General features: G+C 38.1%; 1 protein-coding gene and 2 long non-coding RNA genes across 3 annotated transcripts in view; 2 read left to right on the top strand and 1 right to left on the bottom strand.

Annotated features, from left to right (window-relative positions):
- The window catches only part of LOC149502829 (uncharacterized), a 510,125-nt gene that overhangs the window by 278,901 nt on the left and 204,957 nt on the right, over positions 1 to 26,267 (bottom strand). The gene's annotated exons all lie outside the window — the stretch shown is intronic.
- Men-b (NADP-dependent malic enzyme b, mitochondrial) overlaps positions 1 to 26,267 on the top strand; it is a 33,115-nt gene that overhangs the window by 175 nt on the left and 6,673 nt on the right. The window contains exons 2-7 of the mRNA XM_028179023.2: positions 12,094 to 12,268; positions 12,499 to 12,657; positions 14,327 to 14,508; positions 14,978 to 15,158; positions 18,547 to 18,675; positions 24,053 to 24,235. Coding sequence (XP_028034824.1) covers positions 12,094 to 12,268; positions 12,499 to 12,657; positions 14,327 to 14,508; positions 14,978 to 15,158; positions 18,547 to 18,675; positions 24,053 to 24,235 — 1,009 coding nt within the window. The remainder of the gene's footprint in view (positions 1 to 12,093; positions 12,269 to 12,498; positions 12,658 to 14,326; positions 14,509 to 14,977; positions 15,159 to 18,546; positions 18,676 to 24,052; positions 24,236 to 26,267) is intronic.
- LOC149502835 (uncharacterized) lies at positions 8 to 2,391 on the top strand. The gene is made up of 2 exons (XR_016323223.1): positions 8 to 336; positions 419 to 2,391. It is a non-coding gene; the product is annotated as an uncharacterized LOC149502835 (long non-coding RNA).

Genomic DNA, 26,267 nt, shown 5'->3' on the forward strand with positions numbered 1-26,267 from the left:
GTAAGTGCATTTTCTTTTATTTTCGTTCTTTACATAACGTGACAGCTGTTTTAAATCCGATTTAGAAACAAACTGAGAGAGTTAGATTAGGGAACGGTTTCTACATTTTTACGCATAGAGTTCGGCAGACTTGCGCGTCTCTCAAACCTATGTTAGATATAGGCAATTTTGTCTAAAACAGTTAAAGTTAAAACCCATTCGTGGTTTATTTGTTATTCGCGCATTTTCATTGGGTTTTCTCATTCGGGAAATGCTTTACACATCGCTTAGCTCGCTTCAAGGTTTCAAGTTTATGATTTACCTCTTTTATTATAATTTTCTTTCCGCCTATATCCGGTAATATAAATTCGAACATTTTGAGCGTTTTTTTCTAATTGACGTTATTATGCTAATCAATAATCTACTTTGCAAAAAATAGATGATCCTTCCACAACGTGACCTTGTTGAGATATCCATTAAGTGGCTTGAAACTAGTTCACAGAATTGTGATTTTTAAATCACATTTCATGTAAAATAATAATTACAAATAAAAATAATTCAATTTATTAAAATATTGAAATTTTATTGTATATTAAATTAAATTCTAATCTATTGAGTGTTTTTTATTGGTTTGATGGGTGGACTAGATTACGGCCCACCTGGTGTTAAGTGGTTACTGTAGCCCATAAACATCCCCTAGGCGCGGGGACCTCGTAGGAGGTAAGGCCCCCGGCCCGAAAAAAAAATCCCCTAAACATCTATAATGTGAATGCTAGCATCCACCTTGACACATGACTTCTAAGGTTTAGTATTTATTTATTACACTTCATGTAAAATTTGGAGAATTTTGGTTACATTTCAGTTTTGTAAATTACAGAATTGAATAGCCATAAGTTTCTGTTATTTTGTATCATTATGGGAGATTTATTGCATCTCAATATTCACAGAAAATAAGAAACATCATTAATTAAAATAAATTATTCTTTCCTTAATTACTTAATTGATTTACCTGCAATATAATCAGATAACAGATTATTATAACTGATAAGAGAATAATTTAGATTTTACCATGTAAGACATAAGCAAATAGTCTTGGCATTTTAGTTTTTTTTTTAAATGATTTAAGAAGAATGAGCACTGTCCTATAAACAAATAATAGATACTCTTATTATTGGTAATTCAAAAATAAATTGAAAAATTGGATCTCTTATAAATATTAAAAGTGAGGGACTATAAATAAATTTTAATAAGCCTTTAACATTTCATGTCTTCCAAAATAAGCCTCAAATATAAGTGGTGGTGACTCCGATTAAATTAACTCTGATTATTAGATGGAGTACCAGGTAAAGTTCCAGTAAATATATTTATGGGCCCTTTTTAAGGATAAAAAAACCACAAACTTTCTTCATTTAATCCATTTTTCTCCAATATTTGCTTCATTCTTTCTTTCGTCTCCGATATTGAGCACTGAATTTTCACTTGGCGCTTTAGATGGTTATGGAAGTCAAATAGTATCTTCACTGTTTCTTTGTACACAATTAGATTCATGCCGACACAAAACATAGAAATATAGGGCATCATATGCTGTGGTCTGTGATGTGACAGACCATCGGTTGTCGGTGCCATGACAATAGCAGTTTCAAAACAATGTATGTCAGGGAGCATTTATGTATCCTGGATGATGTTGCTCTTTGTCATAATGATAAACATAGGAAAATGTTGTTTTAGTACACCTACATACCCTATTTTGACATTATGCAACAGAAAGCAATGAAAACCACACTTTTGGCAGATCAGTCCAGAGGGAGATGCTCTTTCATGGTCTGTCGCCTTGTTTTTTCAGTTAGTGGGGTCTTAGAATTGATGGTAGGTACGTGTGTTCATTGTGATCGTTTAGAACCTATTTTATCGCTAAGAACACTATGTTGTCTCTGATGCAAGGCAAAGAACGGGTGTGTGATTGTTTCCGGTATGTTTAAGTCGCACATCGTCAGCTTGCTTCTGGCAATACAAATCCCCTACTTACCGAAGCAACAATGCCCTCTCACCCAGGAGGGTTTCGATAAACTATTGAAGATTAAAGATTAAATTAAAATAATGTTAGTCAATGAGACCATGACTAGCACGGTCCGTCGAGGCAGCCACGAAATACTCCCCATTCTTACATTTGTGACTTCTGATCTATAGAGTAAGATAGCCAAATGGCGAATACGGAAATATTACTTACAGTATACTTGGAAATATTACTATTGAGACTAACATCTTAAGTCTTTTAACTGACGATAAGGCCTCATGTTTTTTCTGCGTCTGTGACTATTAATAATAATCATAATTCATTTATTTATCAGATAATAATAATCCATATAGTAAAAACACATTTAGTCAAAATTCAATTACATATAGGTACATAAAGAAAAGAAGATAAAATAAACAAAGACTAACAATAAACAAATAGGCCTTCTCAACTAAGATTATAATATTATTTAATATTATTTATAAGCATTATGTACTTACTTTACTTTATATTTAGTTACCTAAGAGGTTATTATTATTTTTGTTAGTCTGCAAGTGAACCATGGCACCATGGTTCAAGGACTGACAATCATAACGGTCTGCTATAATGCCATCAGGATGCTGTTAGGGCTGACCTGGGCCTGCGAATCAGGGATGTGCGCCGTTTCCGCATGGTCGAATAGAAACAATCGAATCGTGCCTCGGCGACCATCCTCGACGCGCTACAGAACCGAAGCAGCTCCGACAACGTCCTGAATGCATTGTGTATTGGACGCGTAAGGCGCTATAGTGCTTTTAAATACATAATACCCACAGTCCGCTCATGTAGAAGGACGTACAAAACGCTCTAAATAGAGTAATTTTGACATCCCGTGAACATCGAGCGAACCTGCGGGCAATCATATTAGCTCTTACAGACAGCGCCCTTCGTTCCCGCTCAATGTCTATATCGCCCTAAGAACTCATATCTTAAGGCGGTGTTTACGTTGTTCATGTCTATGGGCTTTAGTAAACACTTAACCCCAGGTGGACCGTGAGCTCGTCCACCTATCCAAGCAGAAAGAAAAGATGAATCGTGAGCCTGTCTTCAATACAATGTTGTCCAAGACTGATTGGTGTTAACGCTTTAAGAGTGAATTTTATTTCCTGTTACTTAACTAGACCAAGAAGCATCAGCGTGCACTATGGACTTTTCTTTGGGTTATGAAAATCCTTTTTAATGGGAATGTATATTTCGGAAGTTCCGTGAAATATGTAAATTGTCTGGGTTTTCTAATAGATCATATACAATTTCAGGATTCCATAATGTTTCGTCTCTAATCTTGTGTGTAATGTTAGGCATACACCGTTTCATAAGTTAAATATATAGTAGTAGCCTATAGGCATACTTCCTAGTCTCCACCTCCATTAGAATCTTCGGAATTGACGAGGAGTTTTTGTTATCATTCGAGCTTGTCTGTATTTGTTAAAATCCCCAAGGAATTTGGTCTGTTACATAGTTGAAAGAGTACATTAAAAATCATTCGTTGAAATTAGCGTAATAATTTTTAGGTCAGACTAGCTATTAGAAACAGAGTTGGCAGTTGCACGCAATGTGTGTGTAAAATTGGCATTGGAAAGCTTGTAAACACCTACATTCCCACGACAATTCCCTAAGGCCAGCAGAATTTGTATGATAATAGTATGTTTAGTTATTAATCAGAACAAACGGAAATGCACCGAGTCTACCTTTAACTACTACTAATTCTACTCCATACATTACATACACTCTTATTTAATGGGTTCTTATTACGATTTTCATATTTAATGAGTTCCGGATATTTCGGCGTTGTTGCAAGCGCCATGATCACAGGTAGACTGCGGGTGTTAAGAACAGATAAATATGTAGACCTTATTTCTAGTTTTTGTGTTACCATTGGAACTCGATGACTTGCCCCAACATCGGGCCCGCTCGAAGTCCCGTTTTCAATTTTCTGTCTAGAAACATTAACGCGTTACGTGATTCGAATTTCGACCTAATGTCTCAAGGTAGGGGGGTGGAGCAGATCGTGTGCCTATTGCCGAAGTTCTCGAATATTGCAATTATTAATTTCGACAGTTTGCGAGTATTAATTATAATAGGTTCAGTTTCTTTGTTTATGTTTTAAAGCAGCGCTCATCAATGACGCGACGACGTTCTTACATAACGACATTTGTATACAAGCCGTCGTGTTCTGTGTGACTAAAATTGTGTTTGTAAAAGAATTAGTTTTTCGCACGTTGGTAATGTAATATTTGGGGCTCGATCTGTACGTAGTAAGGCACGGTCCGGCTCGCTGTTTGCCAAATTTGTTGCTCTCACTTGCATAATTTGCCAATAGTTATTGAGAGCTTGGGCAACGCCCATTCACGACATACATACAAATATAACTGTCACGCGAAAATCGACCAATTACATAACACTCGCTTCACCACTAAAGTTGTAGGTACCGGAAGAGCCTAATTATTTTAAATGCAACGTGTGTAATTTACATCATCAACAATGAGGTCGTGAATAAGTACCGAATAAAATGTAAGTTCCATACAAATAATTTGTTCACCTTGACATTGATCATCAATTAACGGTATCGACTTTCATTGTCAGTATAGAACTCGACAGGTATCTTTGGTATCGTATTTTATCGATCTTACGTGTCGCCGTCTAAGCATTAAAGATTATCGATCACATTTTCAGACGTCATATCGATTACGTTATTGAATGTCTACAGTTTTTTTTTAAAATATCTTTTTTTAAAGTTTTGAATTATCATATAAAACATGAATTTCGGTATTGGAATATAATTGAGATTAACGGATTACGATATGCATTTTTTCGAACGCACGATGATGGCGCGATTTTTTTCAGCAAAGGAGCGTATCTCAACTATGCTGCGTCAGTCATATCGAAGTATACTTAAGAGGGCGGCACTGAAAATTTCGGGAATTAACGAAGTGACACAACATTACTATTTAAAAATGTATTTATTGCTTTTCGAAGTATTCTCCGCGAAATTTGACACATTTTTCCATACGATGGAACCAATCATTGAAGCAACCATTCCATTCGGAAGTTGGGGTCTCCAAAATGGCCGTATTGTAGGCGTCCACAGCTTCTTCAGGTGATGAAAATCTGTCCACGCAATTTATTCTATATTTTAGGGAAAGTATAGAAATCGTTAGGTCTTAGGTCGGGGCTGTACGGCGGATGGTCTAATATTAATTCTATGTTTTCTTGCTCTAAAAACTCTTTTGTCCTGTGCGCGGTGTGAGAACTCGCATTGTCGTGATGGAGGATGATGCGGCGGTTGCAGTTCTCTTTACGGAGTTCAGAAACGACCAGTGGCAAACAAATGCTAGCATACCATTCTGCATTAATCGTTCTTTATCCCTCAAGAGGAATAGTCGTAACATGGTCGGTTTTGGAGACAAACGTGACCACCATTTTTTTTGCAACACTCCGTGAACGAACAATTTTTGTTGGCTTTAACTCATTTTCGAACACCCAAACTCGTGACTGGTTTTTTGTTTCGGGTTCGTACGCGTATATCCAGGATTCGTCACCTGATACAATGTTGTATACAGCATTTGAGGATCCTGCGTGGAATCTTTCGAGAGTTCTAACGCACCAAGTAACGCGAGCCGCTTTTTGCTCTTCACAGAGCGAATGCGGTATCCATCGGGAAAACAACTTTTTTACACCTAATTGTTCATGCAAGATTATTTGTATTTGACTCATGCCAATGTCTAAAGTTGTCTGAATTTCGCGGTATGTCACATGTCGATCTTCCTCAATCAGCTTACGCACAGCATCAACGTTTTCTTGGGTGACTACAGTTTTTGGACGACCTTGACGGGGATCATCACTGAGCTTGACAGGTCCACGTTGAAACTCAGCAAACCAGCGATAAATTGTGGTTTTGGATGGAGCTTCATCACCAAATGCAGAAATCATCCGGTCAACACACTGTTTTTGTGTTAAACCACTTCGAAAGTCATAATAAATCATCGCTCTTGAATTTTCTCGAGTCAATTCCATTTTCTCAACGACTAAACAAGTTTGACAAAACCTCGTGACAAGACCGAGAATTTTTTTTTAAATAAATAAATGGTATTCGATTTTTAAAACCAAGGAGTTTTCAATTAAAAAGATTTTAATATGACAGGAACAGTGGAAATATTCCATTCCCGATACTTTTAGTGCAGCCTAGTAATGCAGAGGATACTTTATTGTACATTAAAAGTAAATTCTACTAACAGTTAAATTATGGATGCTTACAATGCTTTTTTTTCTTCTGTCATTAAATTCGCTACCTTTTTATTTGCAAAAGCACTACAAATTTTTATTCATTAGGGTCTTTGTGTCCAAACGTTTGTCCAATTTGTCCAAATTGTAGCTATACTGAGACCTTAGAACTTATATCTCAAGGTGGGTGGCGCATTTACGTTGTAGATGTCTATGGGCTCCAGTAACCACTTAACATCAGGTGGGCTGTGAGCTCGTCCACCCATCTAAGGAATAAAATAAAATAAAAATAAAAAATTGGCCCGTTATCATTATTCGCATCTACACTTCTTTCAGGAATTAATCACGAAACGTTTTGACGTTATTAAATCATTTCATCTTTTGATGGGAGTAATACTGTTTATCCGGCGATCGTTGTTAATCTGCACGATGACGTATCGTACGTACTTGAACTGATTTAATCCGGATGAAAGCGAATCAATAAAATTGCCCCTCGACTGAAGCTGTTATAGAACTCGTCGAAAGCTGTTGCACGTTCGAGTGGCCCTTGAGACTGTAATATCATCTCTATATTATGGTGTTAAGGGGTTATCTTTTTTAGTTTTTTTATTACATAGTTGGGTGGACGAGCTTACAACCTACCTGGTGTTAAGTGGTTACTGGAGCCCATAGACATCTACAACGTATTTTTTTTTTGTTTCCTACCTAAGCTGAGAGCCTTGAGAGGCTATTTCAGCGTAACCTTAACTATTAGGTGAGCTCACGGGGCTCAAACCGGACGACGTTGCTAACACTGGCCCTAGCAAGAGCAGTGCTTCGCAGAATCTACCACCGGATCGGAAACGCGACCTACTGAGAAGATTCTTTGGCGTGAAACTCAGTGGGCTGTGTCTATGGCTTAAACATGTCGCTTAATACCCAACATTTATCTTTGTAATTAAAGGTCCTTTTTATTTGGTATTTATCATTAACAATTCGATGTTCTTAATCGAACTTCAATTATATTTATATCATTCAAATAGCTGACGAATATTTTGTTCATATTATTTTTTCCAAATTTTAAACTTGAAATGTCTCTACTGTAAAGTTTTATTATGTCGCTTAAACCAAAATACAATCTTCCGCCCCTCGATGTAATGGCAATAAAAACGCGAGATTAAACTGTAAAAGTAGTTTTAATTAATATCTACCACTCACGAAAATCGAAGAAAATAACTACAAATATTTAAGGTAGGAATTAAGAGAAGGTTTGTTGGCGAATATATAAGAATAGTTGACATACTTTGCTATTATTGGCTCATTGATTATGGGGATAGAAGAGTTGTATTTAGAGGAAGCGGGGCTCGCATACCGATAAATAGTCGTATATACTATATGTATGATATAAGAACATTGGGTATACGGTAAAAATCTTTAGCTCCACCACTACATACTGGGCCTAAACCATTTCAAATACTAATAATATAACTAGTCAGGTCATAAGTATTGTCACACAGTAAAAACTTTTCTTTTAGAATGCTGGCCACAAAAAAGTTTATTGAATTCGAATTTCGAATTGTTCATGAAAATAAAAAAGGTATACTTTTAGAATTTTACTCATTTTTAAATATGGAGTGGACGCTTAAAGAAGACCGTGTTGCAGTTATTGCGTTGCATCGTTGCGGTTACGCGCCAATTCAAATTTTTAACATACTGACAAATTTGAATATAACCAAAAGATTCGTTTATCGTACCATCAAACGATACAATGAAGACTCTAGTGTAGATGACAGGTCAAGAAGTGGTCGCCCTCGGTCTGTTAGGACTCCAGCAGTGATAAAAGCTGTGAAGGCGCGAATTCAAAGAAATCCCAAACGTAAGCAGAAACTGTTGGCCCTTCAGATGGGGTTAAGCAGAACCACGGTGAAAAGGGTGTTAAATGAAGACTTAGAGCTTCGGGCATATCGAAGAAAAACAGGACATCGTTTGAATGCTCGTCTAATGGACCTGAGACTGAAGAGATGCCGCGCTTTGTTGAAGCGGTACGCGGGAAAAAAATATCGGGAAAATCTTTTTTCGGATGAAAATATTTTTACCGTAGAAGAGAGCTACAACAAACAAAATGATAAGGTGTACGCACACAGTAGTGAAGAAGAGAGCAACCGTATTCCGCGTGTCCAACGAGGTCATTTTCCATCCTCGCTCATGATTTGGTTGGGAGTTTCTTATTGGGGCTTAACAGATGTACATTTTTGTGAGAAAGGTGTAAAAACGAATGCAGTTGTGTATCAAAATACAGTCCTGACGAACCTTGTGGAACCTGTTTCTCATACCATGTTCAATAACAGGCACTGGATATTCCAACAAGATTCGGTGCCAGCTCATAGAGCGAAGAGCACACAAGACTGGCTGGCGGCGCGTGAAATCGACTTCATCCGGCACGAAGACTGGCCCTCCTCCAGTCCAGATTTGAATCCGTTAGATTACAAAATATGGCAACACTTGGAGGAAAAGGCGTGCTCAAAGCCTCATCCCAATTTGGAGTCACTCAAGACATCCTTGATTAAGGCAGCCGCCGATATTGACATGGACCTCGTTCGTGCTGCGATAGACGACTGGCCGCGCAGATTGAAGGCCTGTATTCAAAATCACGGAGGTCATTTTGAATAAACTTTAGTGTCATAAGAATCTATGTTTTGTTAAGTTCATTTTGGTATATGAATGGTTACATAATGAATAAACTTGTTTCAATTATTTTACATTAAACATGTGACAGAATTTATGACCTGACTAGGTATGTATAGAATGATTTCATTTGCGTAAATTTACTGTGGCAAAAGTCGATACGGTTTATCGTGTGTATACAGTAATTAAAAAGTGCTATATATCTTTATATATTAACATAAACACGATTTCCGTAAGCTATAATATAAAATTTCGACGTGTTAATTAGTTATGAAATGTTTCGGTAAATCCATACAATAACGCAGTCACGAGCTACAGCTGCTAGCGTTGCTAGCTCTAGCACTTATCAATGTCAAGAACTACGTAAAAATAGATTATTATTATTTGCAAAACGGATTTTAATATTATGCTGTGCCTTTTTTTTCATCCTACCTATGCTGATAGCCATTCCGTCTAATCTGAACTAATCTGAATCGTCTAAAAAAATGCTGTGTCGTTGGTTGCTTGGTACACGGTTTTAAAAACCCCACATTCGTACATGTATGAGTTGTGTAATAGTCAATCGGTAATGTATGTTGCTCCTTCCGCGAAACAGTCTAGATTTGAGACTTAAAGTGTGGGACAGCCGTTATACAATATAATACAATTTAGATGTTGTATCTCATGTCTCAAGTGGGTGGCATAATTCGCGTCGCGATGGTCTGGGCTTCGCTAGCCACTGGTTCACAGGTCCTTTGAGGCCTTAGCTTAATAAAGAAATAAATCTCACTAGCTCTCGAGATTTTCTCTCTAATTCGTGAAAATTTGTATTACCTCTATGATGAAAAAGAATCTTAAAGAAACAATTAAGTGTTTGGTACCAAAACAGTTTTTATTTAGATAAAATTCAGAAAACGATCGTCTAATTTAATTTAATAAGAATACGTAAGTTATTAACTCAAAATTTTGCTTAATCTCAAGATATGTTTGAAGTCTTTTTTTTATTTGCTTAAAACAATATTTTAATTTAGCTTCATTGCTTTACGTGGTGCGCGCAAGTTATGTTGCTAGTTATGCTTCCAGCCGATATTATTCTGACATCTTCAACAATCATCGGCGAATTTCAGTCAAAATCATAATTGCGGCCGTCAGCGCAAAAGTGGCCTAACCCACATTTTTTTGTATTCAAGCTTATATGTAAAAATATTGGAATTTATTTAACAAATAATAAATTTTGCATTGCAATTGCAAATTTTGGTTGATGCAAAACCGGCCTTAGTTTCACCCATAGATAACAGATAGCTTTGTAAACATTATTTTTGCGCGTATTGTGTTTTTGCCTACTCAAATTCAAATTCATGAAAATTCATACCTAATTGCCTCCATACTAACTATAGTAAGGTTTTTTTTTTTTTTGGTCAGGTGGAAATCGCCGGATTTCCGCCCTCCCCTGGGGATGGAAGGCGGGGCATGTTGGAGTCGAACTGACTAAAACCTCCTGTCGCTCAACAACCCGCGTCCGAACCTCGCATGAGACAGAACCCATGAAAAGGCAAAGGGGGGAAAGTGAAGCGTTTAGTGCGGAGCACATCTCTCCCATCACCCTCCCCCTCGGGACGCCGGACCAGCGGTCGTCGGCGCCACGACCACCAGCCCTCTCGGTCGGCAGGCTATCCGGAGCCCGCCTAGATGGCGTCGGTTAGAATGGGTTATCCTACGGAATACCCCGCTGGGTCAGAACCAGCGTGGGTCGAGGATAGCCGGCCTTCCATCACCCGGATGCTCTTGCGTAAAACGCGTGCAGAGCAGCTTGCACGTCGTCTTCTTAGGCCCCCTTCGCCGGTCCCCAGACCGACATATGAAGGGGACCCGAAACAGTTAGAGGGCCAGGGCTTGGGCGAGATCCGCCTCCCTGGCCCCCGCTCGACGGCGGCGGGCTTGCGCGCCTCTCACGCGCCCCGCCGCCTCCTTCTGCGAGATGGTGCACTCGCAGAAGTCGAGCATCGCCTTCCACGACTCGTCGTCGCCGAGCATCGATGCCACAACACTCGGCAACGACAAGTCGCTTCCTATTTTTGCGACGAGGACACGGCGCCACCCCTCCCATGCGGGGCAGGCGACGAGCGGGTGCTCCGCCGTGTCCAAGTCGCAACCACAATGGTGGCACTCTGCCGTCGGCTCGGCTCCGATCCGGTGCAGGAACTCACCGAAGCAACCATGCCCAGTGAGCACCTGCGTGAGCCGGAAAGTGAGGCGTCCTCTGTCACGATTCACCCAATTCACAAGAACTGGGCGAATCGCCTCGACGGTCCTACGACCAGCCGAAGGATCGGCCAGCCGTCTGGACCATGACTCCAGCACGGACCGCCGAGATTGGGCCCTCCGCGCTCTGACCACACTGGGGCTGGGACGTGCCACGCCCCGGACACGAAGGTCAGCCCGCCACTGATAGTCAGCAGCGAGCGCCTCCGTCTCCAGGACCCAAGGCGGCGTCCCAGCCAGTACACACGCCGCCTCGAAAGAGATGGTGCGATAACCACGGATGACCCTGACCGCGATGGTGCGTTGCGGCAGTTGCAGCAGCTTCGCTACCCCCACGGCCAGGGACAACTATGGTAAGCTTAGGCCACTTTTGCGCTGACGGCCTCAATTAAATATGCACCTAAACCTTCCTCATGAATCACTCCGTCCGTTGGTGAAAATCATATGAAAATTCGCTCGGTATTTTTTGACTTTATCATGTTCAGATTCAGATATCTATATCAGCGCAATCGAATTTGCGACGTCGGCACATATTATGTGTATGTAATTACCATAGCTTTGGTGTTTATCTAATAAGCAATGTTTCATTTTTTAGAACAGGACAGTCATTTTTATTTTGTACTAGCTGACCCGGCAGACTTCGTAGCGCCTCAATCGATAAATAAAAGATCTAAAATTTGTATAAAATAAACTTAAAACAAACAAAAGGAATCCGTTCGACGGGGGATTTTTATTTCATTCCGAGCATTTTCATATTTATCTATCTACCTTTGAAACATTCTCTGGACTTCCACGAATTATTCAAGACCAAAATTAGCCAAATCGGTCCAACCGTTCTCTAGTTGTAGCGAGACTAACGAACAGCAATTCATTTTTATATATATAGATATATTTGAGACTTCAGCTTCGAGCAGAAATTGCTTTATTTGTTTCAGATGTTGCACAAACGCAATAGGTCCAAACAGGGCCCTGGCGTACATCCTAACAAAGAACTCGATCCTCGAGCCTTCCTCGATACAATGTCGGGATTACCACGAAGTAACCGGCAATATCATTTGCCCGAATGTTGTCCGAGGCATCGACCACCTTAGAGATCCTCGCCTTAATAAAGTAAGTTCTAGTTAGTAAAATGCAGGGCATCGAAGCTGTCGTTATCATATTTTAGGTTGACACTTATAAAATTGATACGAAAGACATTGACCGGTTATATTTCAGGGTCACGTTTGAAATGATTAATTAAGATAATCATAAAGGTTTGTTGGTTTGGATAGTGCATATGATTCGTCAGTTAATAAAACGTTACTCTGTTATTTCGATACAAGTTTCAATGACAATTTTAGGGCCTCGCGTTTACTTTAGAAGAACGTCAGGCTCTCGGCATTCACGGTCTTTTGGCGGCCAAATTCAAAAGTCAAGAAGAACAGCTGGACATTTGCAGGATATCAGTGGACAGATACGAGGACAATCTGAACAAATATCTCTACCTCGTCGAGTTACAGGTGACTAAACCTGATAAAGGTACCGTTTATTTAATTAAATCCGTCGTATTAATTTCGGTTTTGGTTCTAACTTGGGATGGAGTGTTTCGTGAGGACGGATTAGTTTATTGGGCTATTAGACGTTGATGGCTGATTGAATGAGTTCGATTGAAACGTTGATAGCTGATGTAAACTAAATTTATCTTAACAGTTTTATTACAGTTTCAATCGTTCTTATACATAGTAAGGAGTAGTTTAAAATCATAATAATTTAGTAGTAGGTAGCGTCTTGTGACCCTGGCATTGCCGATGTCCGTACGTGACATGATCGCCCACAATCATGTGGAACGTATGTTATCTTGTAATAATGAAAAGTTAAATAATACGAATCTGCCTATACGAAATGGAATTTGAAGCCGTCGTGGCCTAAAGGATAAGACGTTCGGTGCATTCGTATGTAGCGATGCATCCGTGTTCGAATCCCGCTGGCGGGTACCAATTTTTCTAATGAAATACGTACCTAACAAATGCTCACGATTGACTTTCAAGGTGAAGGAATAACATCGTGTAATAAGAATCAAACCCGCAAAATTATAATTTGCGTAATTACTGGTAGTAGGACCTCTTGTGAGTTCACACGGGTAGGTACCACCACCCTGCCTATTTCTGCCGTGAAGCAGTAATGCGTTTCGGTTTGAAGGGTGGAGCATCCGTTGTAACTATATTGAGACCTTAGAACTCATATCTCAAGGTGGGTGGCGGCATTTATGTTGTAGATGTCTATGGGCTCCGGTAACCACTTAACATCAGGTGGGTCGTGAGCTCATCCACCCATCTTAAGTAAAAAAAAAAAATAACAAAAAAATCATTCAAACTCGTATCAGCTAACTACCGCGTTATTAACGGGCTTAAAGATGTGGTGAATATTTACGTACTTTTATAAATTATTTAACATGTCAAGCTTGTTCACTCTAGTAAATATAAGAGTTTTTTTTTTGCTTACGAAAAATATATTATGATGTAACGTTAGTCGCATAAAAGTGAGGCGTATTTGTAATCATCTGGTTATCATCGTCACGCCGTAAATTGTTTCGATCCGGTGCTGGTGTCATTTTTTGTAATTAATTATGTACCTAACATAATGTTTACGAACGACTTGTATAGTGAAGTGACACAGTCGTTTATTAAAATCATAACTATAGTTACCGCTTTTCGCAAAGCGGTTTTGCTGTTTCATGGCGTTATGGCGCTGCGATTGATAGCCATCCCAGATCTACCTAGATCTTAGAGTCAGGTCGGCCTTCTGTCAACATGTAGTATGCCAATTAAAATAAAAGAATCCTCCACACGAAATTACATCAAGTTCAAATGTATTCAATAATTAATTGATATAAGAAAAATCATATGAATCTGTTATTTATTTTTAACTAGTAGTACCTAATTGTCGGAATTCGACAATTTCATGTATTACACTTCCTCTTTGGTTCTAGTATTGATATTTTTAATTTAAAAAAAAAGCTTACCACATTTTTTTTGTTGATTATTTTATTATAAGCTTGTTATATGTGATAGGCAGTGAAGAAAAAAATATGCAAATTCTTTTGATAAACAGACTTGATATTTTTCTTATTTATAAATAAAGATGAGTCCATTGGCACGTTTAGGTATACACAACGTTTTTGTATTGCAGGATCGAAACGAGAAACTGTTCTTTAGACTTCTGGCCGAGAACGTCGAGAAGTATTTGCCGATAGTGTACACTCCGACCGTTGGTCTGGCCTGTCAGAGGTTCGGCCTCATATACCGAAGGCCGAGAGGTCTCTTCGTGACTATCAACGACAAAGGCCACGTGTTTAACATCATAAAAAATTGGTGAGTTGGGGGAAAATGGGACGATGCGAAGGGGTACCCTAATAGGGAAAAAACGTCCGTAACGTAAGATTTTTATTAGTAATGCACACAGTGTACGACTTAACTTAGTAATAACGTACAAAAAATAACAATTATTGTATTATTCATTAATCACGATCTCAGAGCGTTCGTTTGCGCAATACACTAACTCTTATACAAACAACCGTGAATGAAGTGTACCACAATAAGTTCGCACGTTATCGAATGACCGTGGGTTGTTGCGAAACCTCCAGTTTTATTTTCTTTATACCTCGAATAGAACTTAAAATTAATATTATTATAATAAGGAACTTCGTTCCTGTCCATAGTCCCACGACACCACACATCTTTTTTTAAAATTTTTCGAATCCCTTAGTTATATGCTCTGCTCGGAACGTGTGAATTAATGCGAGTAAAGTGACGTCATAAATAGTTTTTTTGTTGTTTTTAGGCCAGAACCTGATGTCCGAGCGATCGTTTTCACCGATGGCGAGAGAATATTGGGCTTGGGTGATCTCGGAGCGTACGGTATGGGGATTCCAGTGGGAAAGCTGTCGCTTTACACAGCTCTGGCCGGGATTAAGCCACACCAATGCTTACCGATTACGCTGGACGTCGGAACGGACAATCAGGTAAAACTTGAAATCGTGGCCTAAAGGATAAGACGTCCGGTGCACTCGTATCGAGCGATGCGACTGGGTCGGTGTTCGAATCCCGCTTCCGTTGACAAATTTTCATGAAGTACTTCTAGGTACTAGCTTGGATATGTTTAATTAGTGGAAAAGCCGTTCTAGAATCCAACTTCTTCGACCGGTCGACTTCAAATTTCGACCTCATGTCTCAAGGCGGGTGGAGTTCTCGGTGTCTTACAACCAGTTTAACCGTGAGCTCGTTCAAACAACATCGTTCTCCTGCCCTTCTCCCAGTCACCTGGGGTCGGCGCAACATGTTTTCTCCTTCCATACTCCTCTATCATATACAATTTCTTCGTTCACTCCCCTCTTACACATATCGTCTTCCACGCAATCCATTCATTCCTTGTTAGGTATACCTCTTCCTCTATATCCTTCCACGTTCATAGTTAACACTCTCTTACCAACCTCATTTTCATTTCGTCTCATCACATGTCCATATCATCTCAAACGCGCACTTCGCTTCTCTGTCACAGGTGCCACTTTCAGACTTCCTCTAACATATTCATTTCGTATTCTATCCATTCTCCACACATCCATCGCAACATTCGCATATCTGCTGCACGCAATGGTTCAAGCAATAACGCAATGCATTAAAAAAAATGCAGAAATACCGAATATTCACCGTACTATATGATAGTGGCGGTTGAAATCTATTTGTATACTGTCACCTTCAAATTTTTAGACACGTTAAATTTTCTGAACATTCCAGTAATAAATCGGTTTTACGTCAAAACCGTGGGTTGAGTAATTGGACGAACCTCAATAAACTCTCGATTCTGTAGTTTGGCTTGTTTAAATCGAATCGTTTTTTCTTTCTATTAATTGCCAATCGATCGATTACAAATAATTCATCAATTTAAATCGATTTGAACTTTTAACTAGGGAAGGATTGTATTTAATTTTCTCACAACCTACGAATTTAGAAAAGATAATTAAAACTATGTACTCTTTTACTATTTAATTTCGCGTGTTTTAATCGGTTATATTATTTCCGACGTTTAAAGATATTTTACAGTTTTCTGGTATCATTCCTTAATATTTGAGTATAGTGCTCAGAAAATGTATAATATACTTGCTATTCCTCGCGGCTTCGTCCGGCGGCTCAAGGATAAATTTCAACTATTTTTTCTAAGATTAATAAAACAGTTTCTCTTGGGAAGAAGACGTTTATTCGGGATCAATGGTAGCCTATCCTAACCGAAAATATCATTTAAAAAAGTATATCAATCCCTTGCTTCGTTTCGACGTCAAAGAAAGACCGACAAACACACTGTCACATTTATAATATTAGTGAGTATGGATAACTAACACGCCGATATGTCATTGCCGGTCATTGGTCATGTGTTTTCTGGACGGCAACAAAATAGGCCGTAAACCACCCGTACTCGACCCTAAAACGATATTGACATTGACAATGCCCTAAATGCTTGTAAATTCTTTGCTTACAGTACAAACTAAAACATGCGCTAAATTACACTTGACCTAGTTTTGTTTCTCGATTCTCGCTTTCCCGCTTGTCCAGCGAAATGTTATGTGTAATTTTTCAACTAGTTTTTTTAACGTATTCTCGTGTATCAATAATATCTATATTTATAAACTTTTTTGTTTCTTTTATAGGTATTATCGTACATTTCTAATACCTATTCTAATGTCTACGTTTATCAATGCTCATTTATCTTTTATAGGTATTATCTGGTATTAATTAAATTAATATCTATATTGGTATAGTATTCGTGGTCACGGTCACGGATTTGTTTTGACGGTGTTATAATTACGTCTTTATTTAATCCATCTTTAAAGTATTTATAGAATACTTTGGGATTTTTATTAGCTGAGTAGCTGACCCGGCAGACTTCGTACTGCCTCAATAAATATAAGAATAATAAATAAATAAAAGACCTAAGCTTTTGTATGAAATAAACTTAAAACAAACAAAAGGAATCCGTCCGACGGGGGGCACATCAAAGGGAAAACAAATTTGTTATTTTTATTTAATTCCGAACATTTTCATTCATATCTACCTTTTAAATCTTCTCTAGACTTCCACAAATAATTCAAGACCAAAATTAGCCAAATTGGTCCAGCCGTTCTCGAGTTTTAGCGAGACTAACGAACAGCAATTCATTTTTATATAATATATAAATGATGAGTTGTTTATCTTCGCTCATTGGCATCTAGGGGCTCCGGCTCAGCTGAGTCCTTGGTAACTGTTGATGATACTACAAATTTCGTTTTAAAGAGTGACTCATATCGCTCCGGAAACACCGCATTAACACGTGTCAAAAACGTGTTTTCTCGAAAACACTCTAGTATATTAAAGTGGCAATAATTATAATACATTAATTAATTGTACAGGTGTTGATACTCGAAATAGCTGGTATACTTTTGGGCATTTCAGTATATATGTATAATGAAAAATGCATTATAATGTGTTACATAAATTATATTGCAGTACGTAAAGTAATTTTATTAAACTGATCGATACTAAATATACGTATATTAGAATATATTTTTTTCCTTATATGTATATGTCCCATATTTTGCAAACAAAATATATTTATACATTATTTTTCATGTTAATACTAAAAGTAGTAAGTATATTGCAGAAAAAAAAACATTATATTTGAACACATAATCAAATACGTACTTAACAATTGTTCACGATTGACTTCCACGGTGAAGGAATAACATCGTGTAATAAAAATTAAACCCGCAAAATTATAATTTGCGTAATTACTGGTGTTACCTCTTGTGAGTCCCCCGTGCGGACTACCGTCCCGCCTATTTCTGCCGTGAAGCAGTAATGCCTTTCGGTTTGAAGGGTGGGGCAGCCGTTGTAACTATACTGAGACCTTAGAACTTATATCTCAAGGTGGGTGGCGCATTTACGTTGTAGATGTCTATGGGCTCCAGTAACCACTTAATATCAGGTAAAAAAAAACACATTGACATAACAAACTGCTTACTTTAAAAAAAGGGGAAAGCTTTAACGTCCAGAAATTGTAGATATTGGCGTAACTATTTGCGCGTCAATCTAATCTATATTATGCTTGTATTCATTATATTCAGTTTATCACTACATTTACTAGTATCTTTTAAATAAATACACTTATTTATTAAATAGGATGGAAGAAATACAATTAAAAAAATTAAAGTATTAACACGTTTTTATTAGCTTCATTTGTAAAAATTGCACAAGTATCAAGTACCAATGATAATACAGTCATATTATTTCCTTCACCTAATATCCTGGATCATTAGATTGATGATCAAAATCGTTATTCAACCGCTCTTTTCGGTTCAAAATTTTTTTTTCTTTTCCTAGGACCTTCTAGAAGATCCTCTATACATCGGTCTGAGACAAAAACGCGCCAGGGGAAAGGAATACGACGAGTTCATCGATGAATTCATGGAGGCCTGTGTACAGAGATACGGACAGAACACTCTGCTCCAAGTTAGTTATACATATTTATGATGTTAAAATAGAATACCTACTTGTGGTCTATATGTTTGTTCCTAACCAGATTTATTTAGGGCGCCTGTGGTATTCACCATACCAATATTTTTTTATTGCCTAGATGGGTGGACGTGTTCTTGGCCCACCTGGTGTTAAGTGGTTGCCGGATATCAACGACGTAAATCCCGATGATACCCGAAGGTGGGTACTGGGTACCTTGAGACATGAGTTCTAAGGTATCAGTTTTTACAATACAATGATTGGCTCACTGCTCAAACCGTATTAGTGCTTCGCGGCAGAATTAAAGGTCGAATAAGTCTAAAAGAATGACGATTAAAATTTTAGATGTGGGTAGTCTTCATGGCCCAAAGGAAAATACGCCCGGTTTATAAGTATGGAGCGATACGACTATGTCGGTGTTCATATCTCGTAGAAAGTTACAAGAAGGTCTTTCACGATGGGGAATAAAATTGGATAAAAAAAATTGTAATTTCTGGTGGTAGGTGGGTAGACGAGCTCACGGGCTCAACCTGAGAGAATTTGCTAACACTAGCCCTAGCAAGAGCAGCGCTTCGCAGAATCTACCACCGGATCGGAAACGCGACCCACTGAGAAGATCCGGCGAGAAAGTCAGTGGGCTGTGTCCAAGGGGTTAAATAGAGCGCATTGTCGACATGTCGCATTAGATATAAACATCTGGTTTATTTCTGCCGCGAAGCGCTTGCGACAAAACAATTGCCATCGATTTCTGTAGGTGAAGTTTATGGGCTGAGGTAACCTCGTAAGGTCAGGTTGAGTCGTGAGCTAGTCTGCGAATAATCTGTTATCAAAAGAGCAATTTACTAATCGAGATTATCTATCAAACACGTGCTTTAACGCGTCAGTCAGACAATTGCCACAAAAACGATAAAAAGTATTCCGCATTAAATTTACCTATATCGATATGAGATAATGCAGGTATCTGATATGTAAATATACGATTTCGAAAATAAATCGTTCGTGTATAATAATAATACAACCTTATATAACAAATCAGCTGATCGATTGTTTTAGATAGGGCTTTAGTCGGACGATAAAAGGTCGCGTTTACCTTGGCAACAAGTCATTTTATGTTAACGGTTTTCTTTGTTCCCTATACGCTGGTAGTCTATGGGTCTATTCCAGCTACGCGCGGACACGATTAACGTTATTGTTGTTGATACCGTTCGTTCGATTTCGAGTCATCCAAAATCTATCATCCAGGTGACCCTGCTGGGTGTCTAGTCCGGTCGGTTATGAACGCGTCGTTCTCAAATAGGGATAAACAGATGAGTTGTGATTTGTTACGAACGCGTCATTCTCAAATAGGGATGAACAGATGAGCTGTGATTGGTTACGAACACGTCATTCTCAAATAGGGATGAGTTGCGATTTGTTACGAACGCGTCATTCTCAAATAGGAATAAACAGATGAGCTGTGATTTGTTACTCCAATGGTAGAATATGCTAGCGAACTCTTGTCTGAACAAATAATAAACAATGTTATTCGTAGTAAATAAAGTGTCTAAAAAAAAACGTTGCCCACGAAACTCATTTCGCATCAGAAAATACCTGAGAACGGGTAATTACGTTTATCTATGTACGTATATAAGTTTATTTTTGGTGTGCTTGTTGAAATACGTGCAAGCAGTGTCGCGGATAGGGGGCGCGGGGAGGGAGCGGGGGTGTCGGTGTGTAGGTTTCGTTAGCATCAGATGGGCAATGAACTCGTCTGTTGACATACGGCCACTAAAAAAATAGTTTCTCTTTAATAGCACATTACTCAAATTCTGGGAGATTAAGTTTCGATAACAACAGCAAAGTGGGTGGTTTTCTAAACAAAGAAAAAAAAATCAAACAGGAATAGTTTCCGTGTTTTTGACGTAATTAATAAAAATAAACTGAGCACAAACATAGATGCGTAATCCAGAGATTACGTCACGGACGCGTTAAATGACATCATCGTTCGACAAGTCGTGCGTGATTCATTAATAGACATAGAAGTTATTCATTAACTCTAAATGCTTAATACACACACCTAGTATCCGATATCGTGACCACTAAAGGTGACAAAGACATTTGCCGGAGAATGTGTGGCAGCGTTTTTTGAGTATTGCACCAGAGGGTACTGCGAACTTCATTCGTCATTTATATTCACGTTATTTTCCTAATGCTCATGACATGTCTTTTTTCAAACGAGGGTTGCTCCAAGGGCAAATAAAAAAAATATTGTAATTCCGCACGGGTATGCTACGACGGACCGACCAAACAAAGGCAGCTCTAAAAGGTCGCGTGAACGAGTGGCCGCGAAGGGCCGCGGTACTTGAGGAATGGTGACTTCTTATGAAGCTAGTCAGCTAGTTTATTATATTACTCTATCGTAAGTTTCATTACCTTGTTACATTAGTCAGGGCTATAAAGTTAATGTCGAATCTTAATATAAACTAGTAGTTCGCTAATGTAAATTCCACCATTCGCAAAAAAAAAAAAAACGTTAGTTATAACAGGCGATGTTATTGTCCGTAACGTTAGCGACCGGTTATCATCGGATTTAAAATTTAAATTAGACTACAATGTTTAAATTGACTCTGAGCCAAGAAAACAAATGAATGGAAATAAAAGTTATATTTGCGCTGTAGGTACCGCTGACGTTTTTCAGAATTAAAATATTGTGAGTGACTTTAATTGTCAAAAGGAACTGACTGCTTAATAGTAATTGATTATTAAGATAAGAGAAATCAGAAATCACGTGATTATTAAATAGGTATTTCCGAATATTTCTAAAAATAACCGATGTGCAATCAAGAATAATCACGAAACCGAGAATCGAATTGTCAGAAGTGTTATCATAAATTTATATATTTATTATTATTTATTTGATAAAAAATAATGTAATGGTCGGTAAATAATACGATAGCTCGTTAGAATTATACGAATGCAAATAGTCTCCCTGTCTATGTTCTCTGGTATCTTATAACTAAATTACATGGTTTACTGGTGGTAGGACCTCTTGTGAGTCCGCGCGGGTTGGTACCACCGCCCTGCCTATTTCTGCCGTGAAGCAGTAATGCGTTTCGGTTTGAAGGGTAGGGCAGCCTTTGTACCTATACTGAGATCTTAGAACATATATCTGACGGTGGGTAGCGCATTTACGTTGTAAATGTCCATGGGCTCCAGTAGCCACTTAACAGAAGGTGGGCTGTGAGCTCGTCCACCCATTTAAGCAATAAAAAAAACACACTTTAATATTATAATCCAACAAAACTAAAATAAAAGTTCAACGCATACATTTTTTTAATTTTTTTTTATTGCTTAGATGTGTGGACGAGCTCACAGCCCACCTGGTGTTAAGTGGTTACTGGAGCCCATAGACATCTACAACGTAAATGCGCCACACACCTTGAGATATAGTTCTAAGGTCTCAGTATAGTCACAACGGCTGCCCCACCCTTCAAACCGAAACGCATTACTGCTTCACGGCAGAAATAGGCGGGGCGGTGGTACCTACCCGTGCGGACTCACAAGAGGTCCTACCACCAGTAAACCAAAAACCATATTTCTTTCCTACCAGCACGGCGTCCTATAAGCCTATACCGGTAGGTTACCACCGCTTTGTAAGTCTGCTGTGAAGCAGTAATGCGTTTCGGCTTGAAGAGCGAGGCAGCCGTTGTGCTTTAAATACGCAGACTTAGAATTCATGTCTCAAGGTGGCGGTATTTACATTCTCAATGGACTCCGGTAACTTAACCTCTGGAATGCCGCAACGTAAATATTACGCCACAAATCATGTTACCGTAAACTGTCGGAACTTATAGTCGGATTTTTAATTAGACGAAGCCAGCTGACAGTAGCTAATGTCACTTTGTGAAATAATGTTGCTATATTTAAAGTAATAGTGATGCGTTCAGTTCTCGTTCAATCACATAAATGAACAATGAGTGTGAAGAGTTAATCATTAATTTCAAACAATAAAAGAATATTATTTTTATATTTTACAATAAAATTGTATTAAAGTGATCCAATATTATAATATGTTACTAGTAGTATGTAACTACAATCAGTTTTTTTTATTTTCATTACCTATGTACCTATAATTGTTATATTTTATACATCTATAGTTTCAACTATATGATGCATTGGAAATAGGACAGTCTTACAAGCTTCCTCGCAATGTTTTTCTTAATGTTTAAAACACTCGGTATTCAGTAAAGGTAGATACCATAGGAACATAATGTTTCGTCGAAGACTCGTTGGTATGTACAAAGCACGGCTAAAATTCGAACCCCGTGCCCGATATCGGCAGTTCGGCACACTAACTATTCACTAGACAATCGAGGCAATTTCATTAATTCAGGAGTTTTTTCAATCGTTCACTTTGTCACAACACTATTTTTATTTCATCAAAAACTGACAACACAGTAAACGTCAGTTTACTTCGTCTAATAAAAAATCCGACTATAGTAGATCTACGCTGAATTATATACGATTTATTTATCAATTTCATTTATGATACTTTTATTTATAACGCTGTGATAATTTTTTTTAAATTCAAATATATGAATACCCGTGTATCAGAAAACCTCAATATAATAATATTCAAAATTATAGTGCCAAATGTGAAAATTATTATTTCCTGAATGAATTACGTATTTAGTTAATGGGGTTGTTTAAAAAGTCTTGAAAATTAAATTGATTCATGATTATTTAGCTAATTACAAGAAAGAAGAATAATTACAAGAACGACATGGATTCGTTTTTTCCGTGTGATTTCGACTTTTCAACAACTCTTTTCTTTGGCTGCGCGCAGTTATTTTCCCGTCACAGTCGCGTTCTATTAGATCGAATTGAACTCGGCATTTCAAAGGTTAATAGCAGATAGACTGTGAGCGCTTCCATCGACGCTAACTTTTTTTTCCGTACCTATGATAGCCTTGTGAGGCTATTTCAGTTTCACCCTAACGTGTGTGTGTAGGTGAGCTCACGGGGCTCAAACCGGAGTGTTGCTAACACTGACCCTAGCAAGAGCAGTGCTTCGGAGAATCTACCACCGGATCGGAAACGTGACCCACTGAGAAGATCCGGCGAGAAACTCAGTGGGCTGAGTCTATGGGTTAAATAGAGCGCATTGTCGACATGTCGCATTAGATATAAACATCTGTTCTATTTCTGCCGCGAAGCGTTTGGGACAAAACAATTGCTATCGATTTCTGAAGGTGAAGTTTATGGGCTGAGATTCATAAGGTCAGGTTGAGTCGTGAGCTAGGCTGCGAATAATCTGTCATCAAAAGAGCAATTTACTAATCGAGATTAACAAAACTAAAACATAAATTTTAAATTACTCAAATAAATGTTTCAGTTTGAGGATTTCGCCCTTCCGAATGCCGGACGGCTCCTGAAGAAATACCGCAATAAGTACTGCACGTTCAACGACGACATCCAAGGTACGGCCAGCGTTGCGGTCGCCGGTCTGATGGCGGCCGTCAGGGTCACGAGGAGGAAGCTCAGTGAGAACATTTATCTTTTCCTCGGTGCTGGATCTGTGAGTATATCAGATTATATTTGGTTCTCATCCATCAGGCTGCGTTGAATTATAATGGATTGCAAATAGTACATTGTGCACCAAGGGAGAAAAGTAGGACATTTCCTCATGCGTGTAAACACGCGGGATGGGATGTTCTACTTTTCTCCCGCGGTGCACATACTATTTTTTCTCCTACCAGTATCGAGCGATGCACCGGTGTTCGAAACCCGCGGGCGGGTACAAATTTTTTTAATGAAATACTTACTTCAGCAACTTGGGGCAGCCGTTGTAACTATACTTGAGACCTTAGAACTTATATCTCAAGGTGGGTGGCCATTTACGTCGTAGATGTCTATGGGCTCCAGTGACCACTTAACACCAGGTGGGCTGTGAGCTCGTCCAACCATCTAAGTAATAACAAATAAATAAATTTTGAACTGTGATTTATAAACGAATTGTAATTACAAATGGGGAAGACTGTTATAATGAGTTGACAATGTGAGTAATATATTTAATATAAAAGGATGTGTATATTATTGTAACAATTATTATTTTCCCGATGCTAATTATAGTTAATTTTTAAATGTACAACATAATAACGTACTGATTCTAATGTGAGGCATTTTTAAGATTGAATCTTATCCCAGTGATTTGGTAGTTTATTGATAAGAATATATAATGAAGACTTCTTCTGAAATAAATAAACTTTTCGGTGTAAAAGTTAGCTTCATATGTACTAATCAATGAAATACCATTCACTTCTCTCTCTCTCTTGTTCTCTCTCTCCATGTCTCTGTCTCCTCTTTGTCGCGCCAATCAGTTTGTTACCGAGTGAAAGAAGTATAAACCGACGAATAAAAGAACATATTCACGAAATGACAAGATGTCGAATGTTGTTATAATTTAAAAAAAATTTACGTTGGGGGTTTCAACAGTATTTTACATTTACAGTCAAAATCTGTTATAACGACATCGAAGGGACTGCTCATATTCAGTCGTAAAAACCGATAGTCGTAACAACCGGTGATGTTTAATGTGTATCGTGCAAGTACAAACAAATCGATAGAGAATTATTGGAAAAATATATTTACATAATACGCGATTTTTCTTCAATATTAATTTGTTTTCTTTTTCTTTGCGAGATTTTGAAAGTTTCACGAATAACTCCACAAAGTTTTGGTGCGTCTTGTGTATAGATAAGTAACAAACTAACTGAAGAGATATGAAGAAGAGGGCTTTGACTACCGCATGCACGTGTTTTGTTTCTAAGAATTAGAAAAGACCCTACACTAAATTAAATCCTATTGTTTTCTTTCCTGATTTTAAAAGCCATTGAAGACAAATGTGGATCCCTATTCAAATTGTTTACAATACAGCTTAGCCGGTCGTTCTAACAGATCTAATTCTCCGAAATATTAGTAAATGTGGTCGTTTTATGAGGTATGTCGTTATTACCAATGTCGTAGAAAGCAATATTTTTAATAAGGCGGTCATATGGCATTCAGCCGGGACCTTTGTTCTTGGTTATTATAACCGCCATGTTGTATTAAACGATGTCGTAGTAAACGGTTTTGACTGTATTTGTTTTAAGTGTTAAGATATTTTGTGGGTTTGAAGAGATTGCACAATTATCTTAATTTTATTTATGTTTATACAATGTAAGCTATTGTTATGTTAATTTAATAATGATTTTGTTCATATCTTTATATTATCTGTGACGATGACGTTACGTAAATCAAAGAACTATATTAAAGAACTCGTTGTATACATTCACAGATAAATAGAAAAGGCATAAAAACTGTGTAGGCTTGTATCTGATATATTTAATTAGGAATTTATTTCCAGAACATCTGTAAATTCAGACATATATATTCGAACACCCAAATTTTAAGTCTCTAAAGTAGTCAATGAATATAATAAAATGAATACAGTCGCCCGTTTTTATTTATGAGGGATGAAATAAAAGTAAAAGTGAAATAGTGGTTATTTAATGAGCCTCCAGTGGATTATCTGAAGGAATCCGAGAAGCCATGTCCATTGGTTTTGTTTC

Source organism: Bombyx mandarina, chromosome 06, assembly GCF_030267445.1.
Source record: "Bombyx mandarina strain Sakado chromosome 06, ASM3026744v2".
Lineage (NCBI taxonomy): Eukaryota > Metazoa > Arthropoda > Insecta > Lepidoptera > Bombycidae > Bombyx > Bombyx mandarina.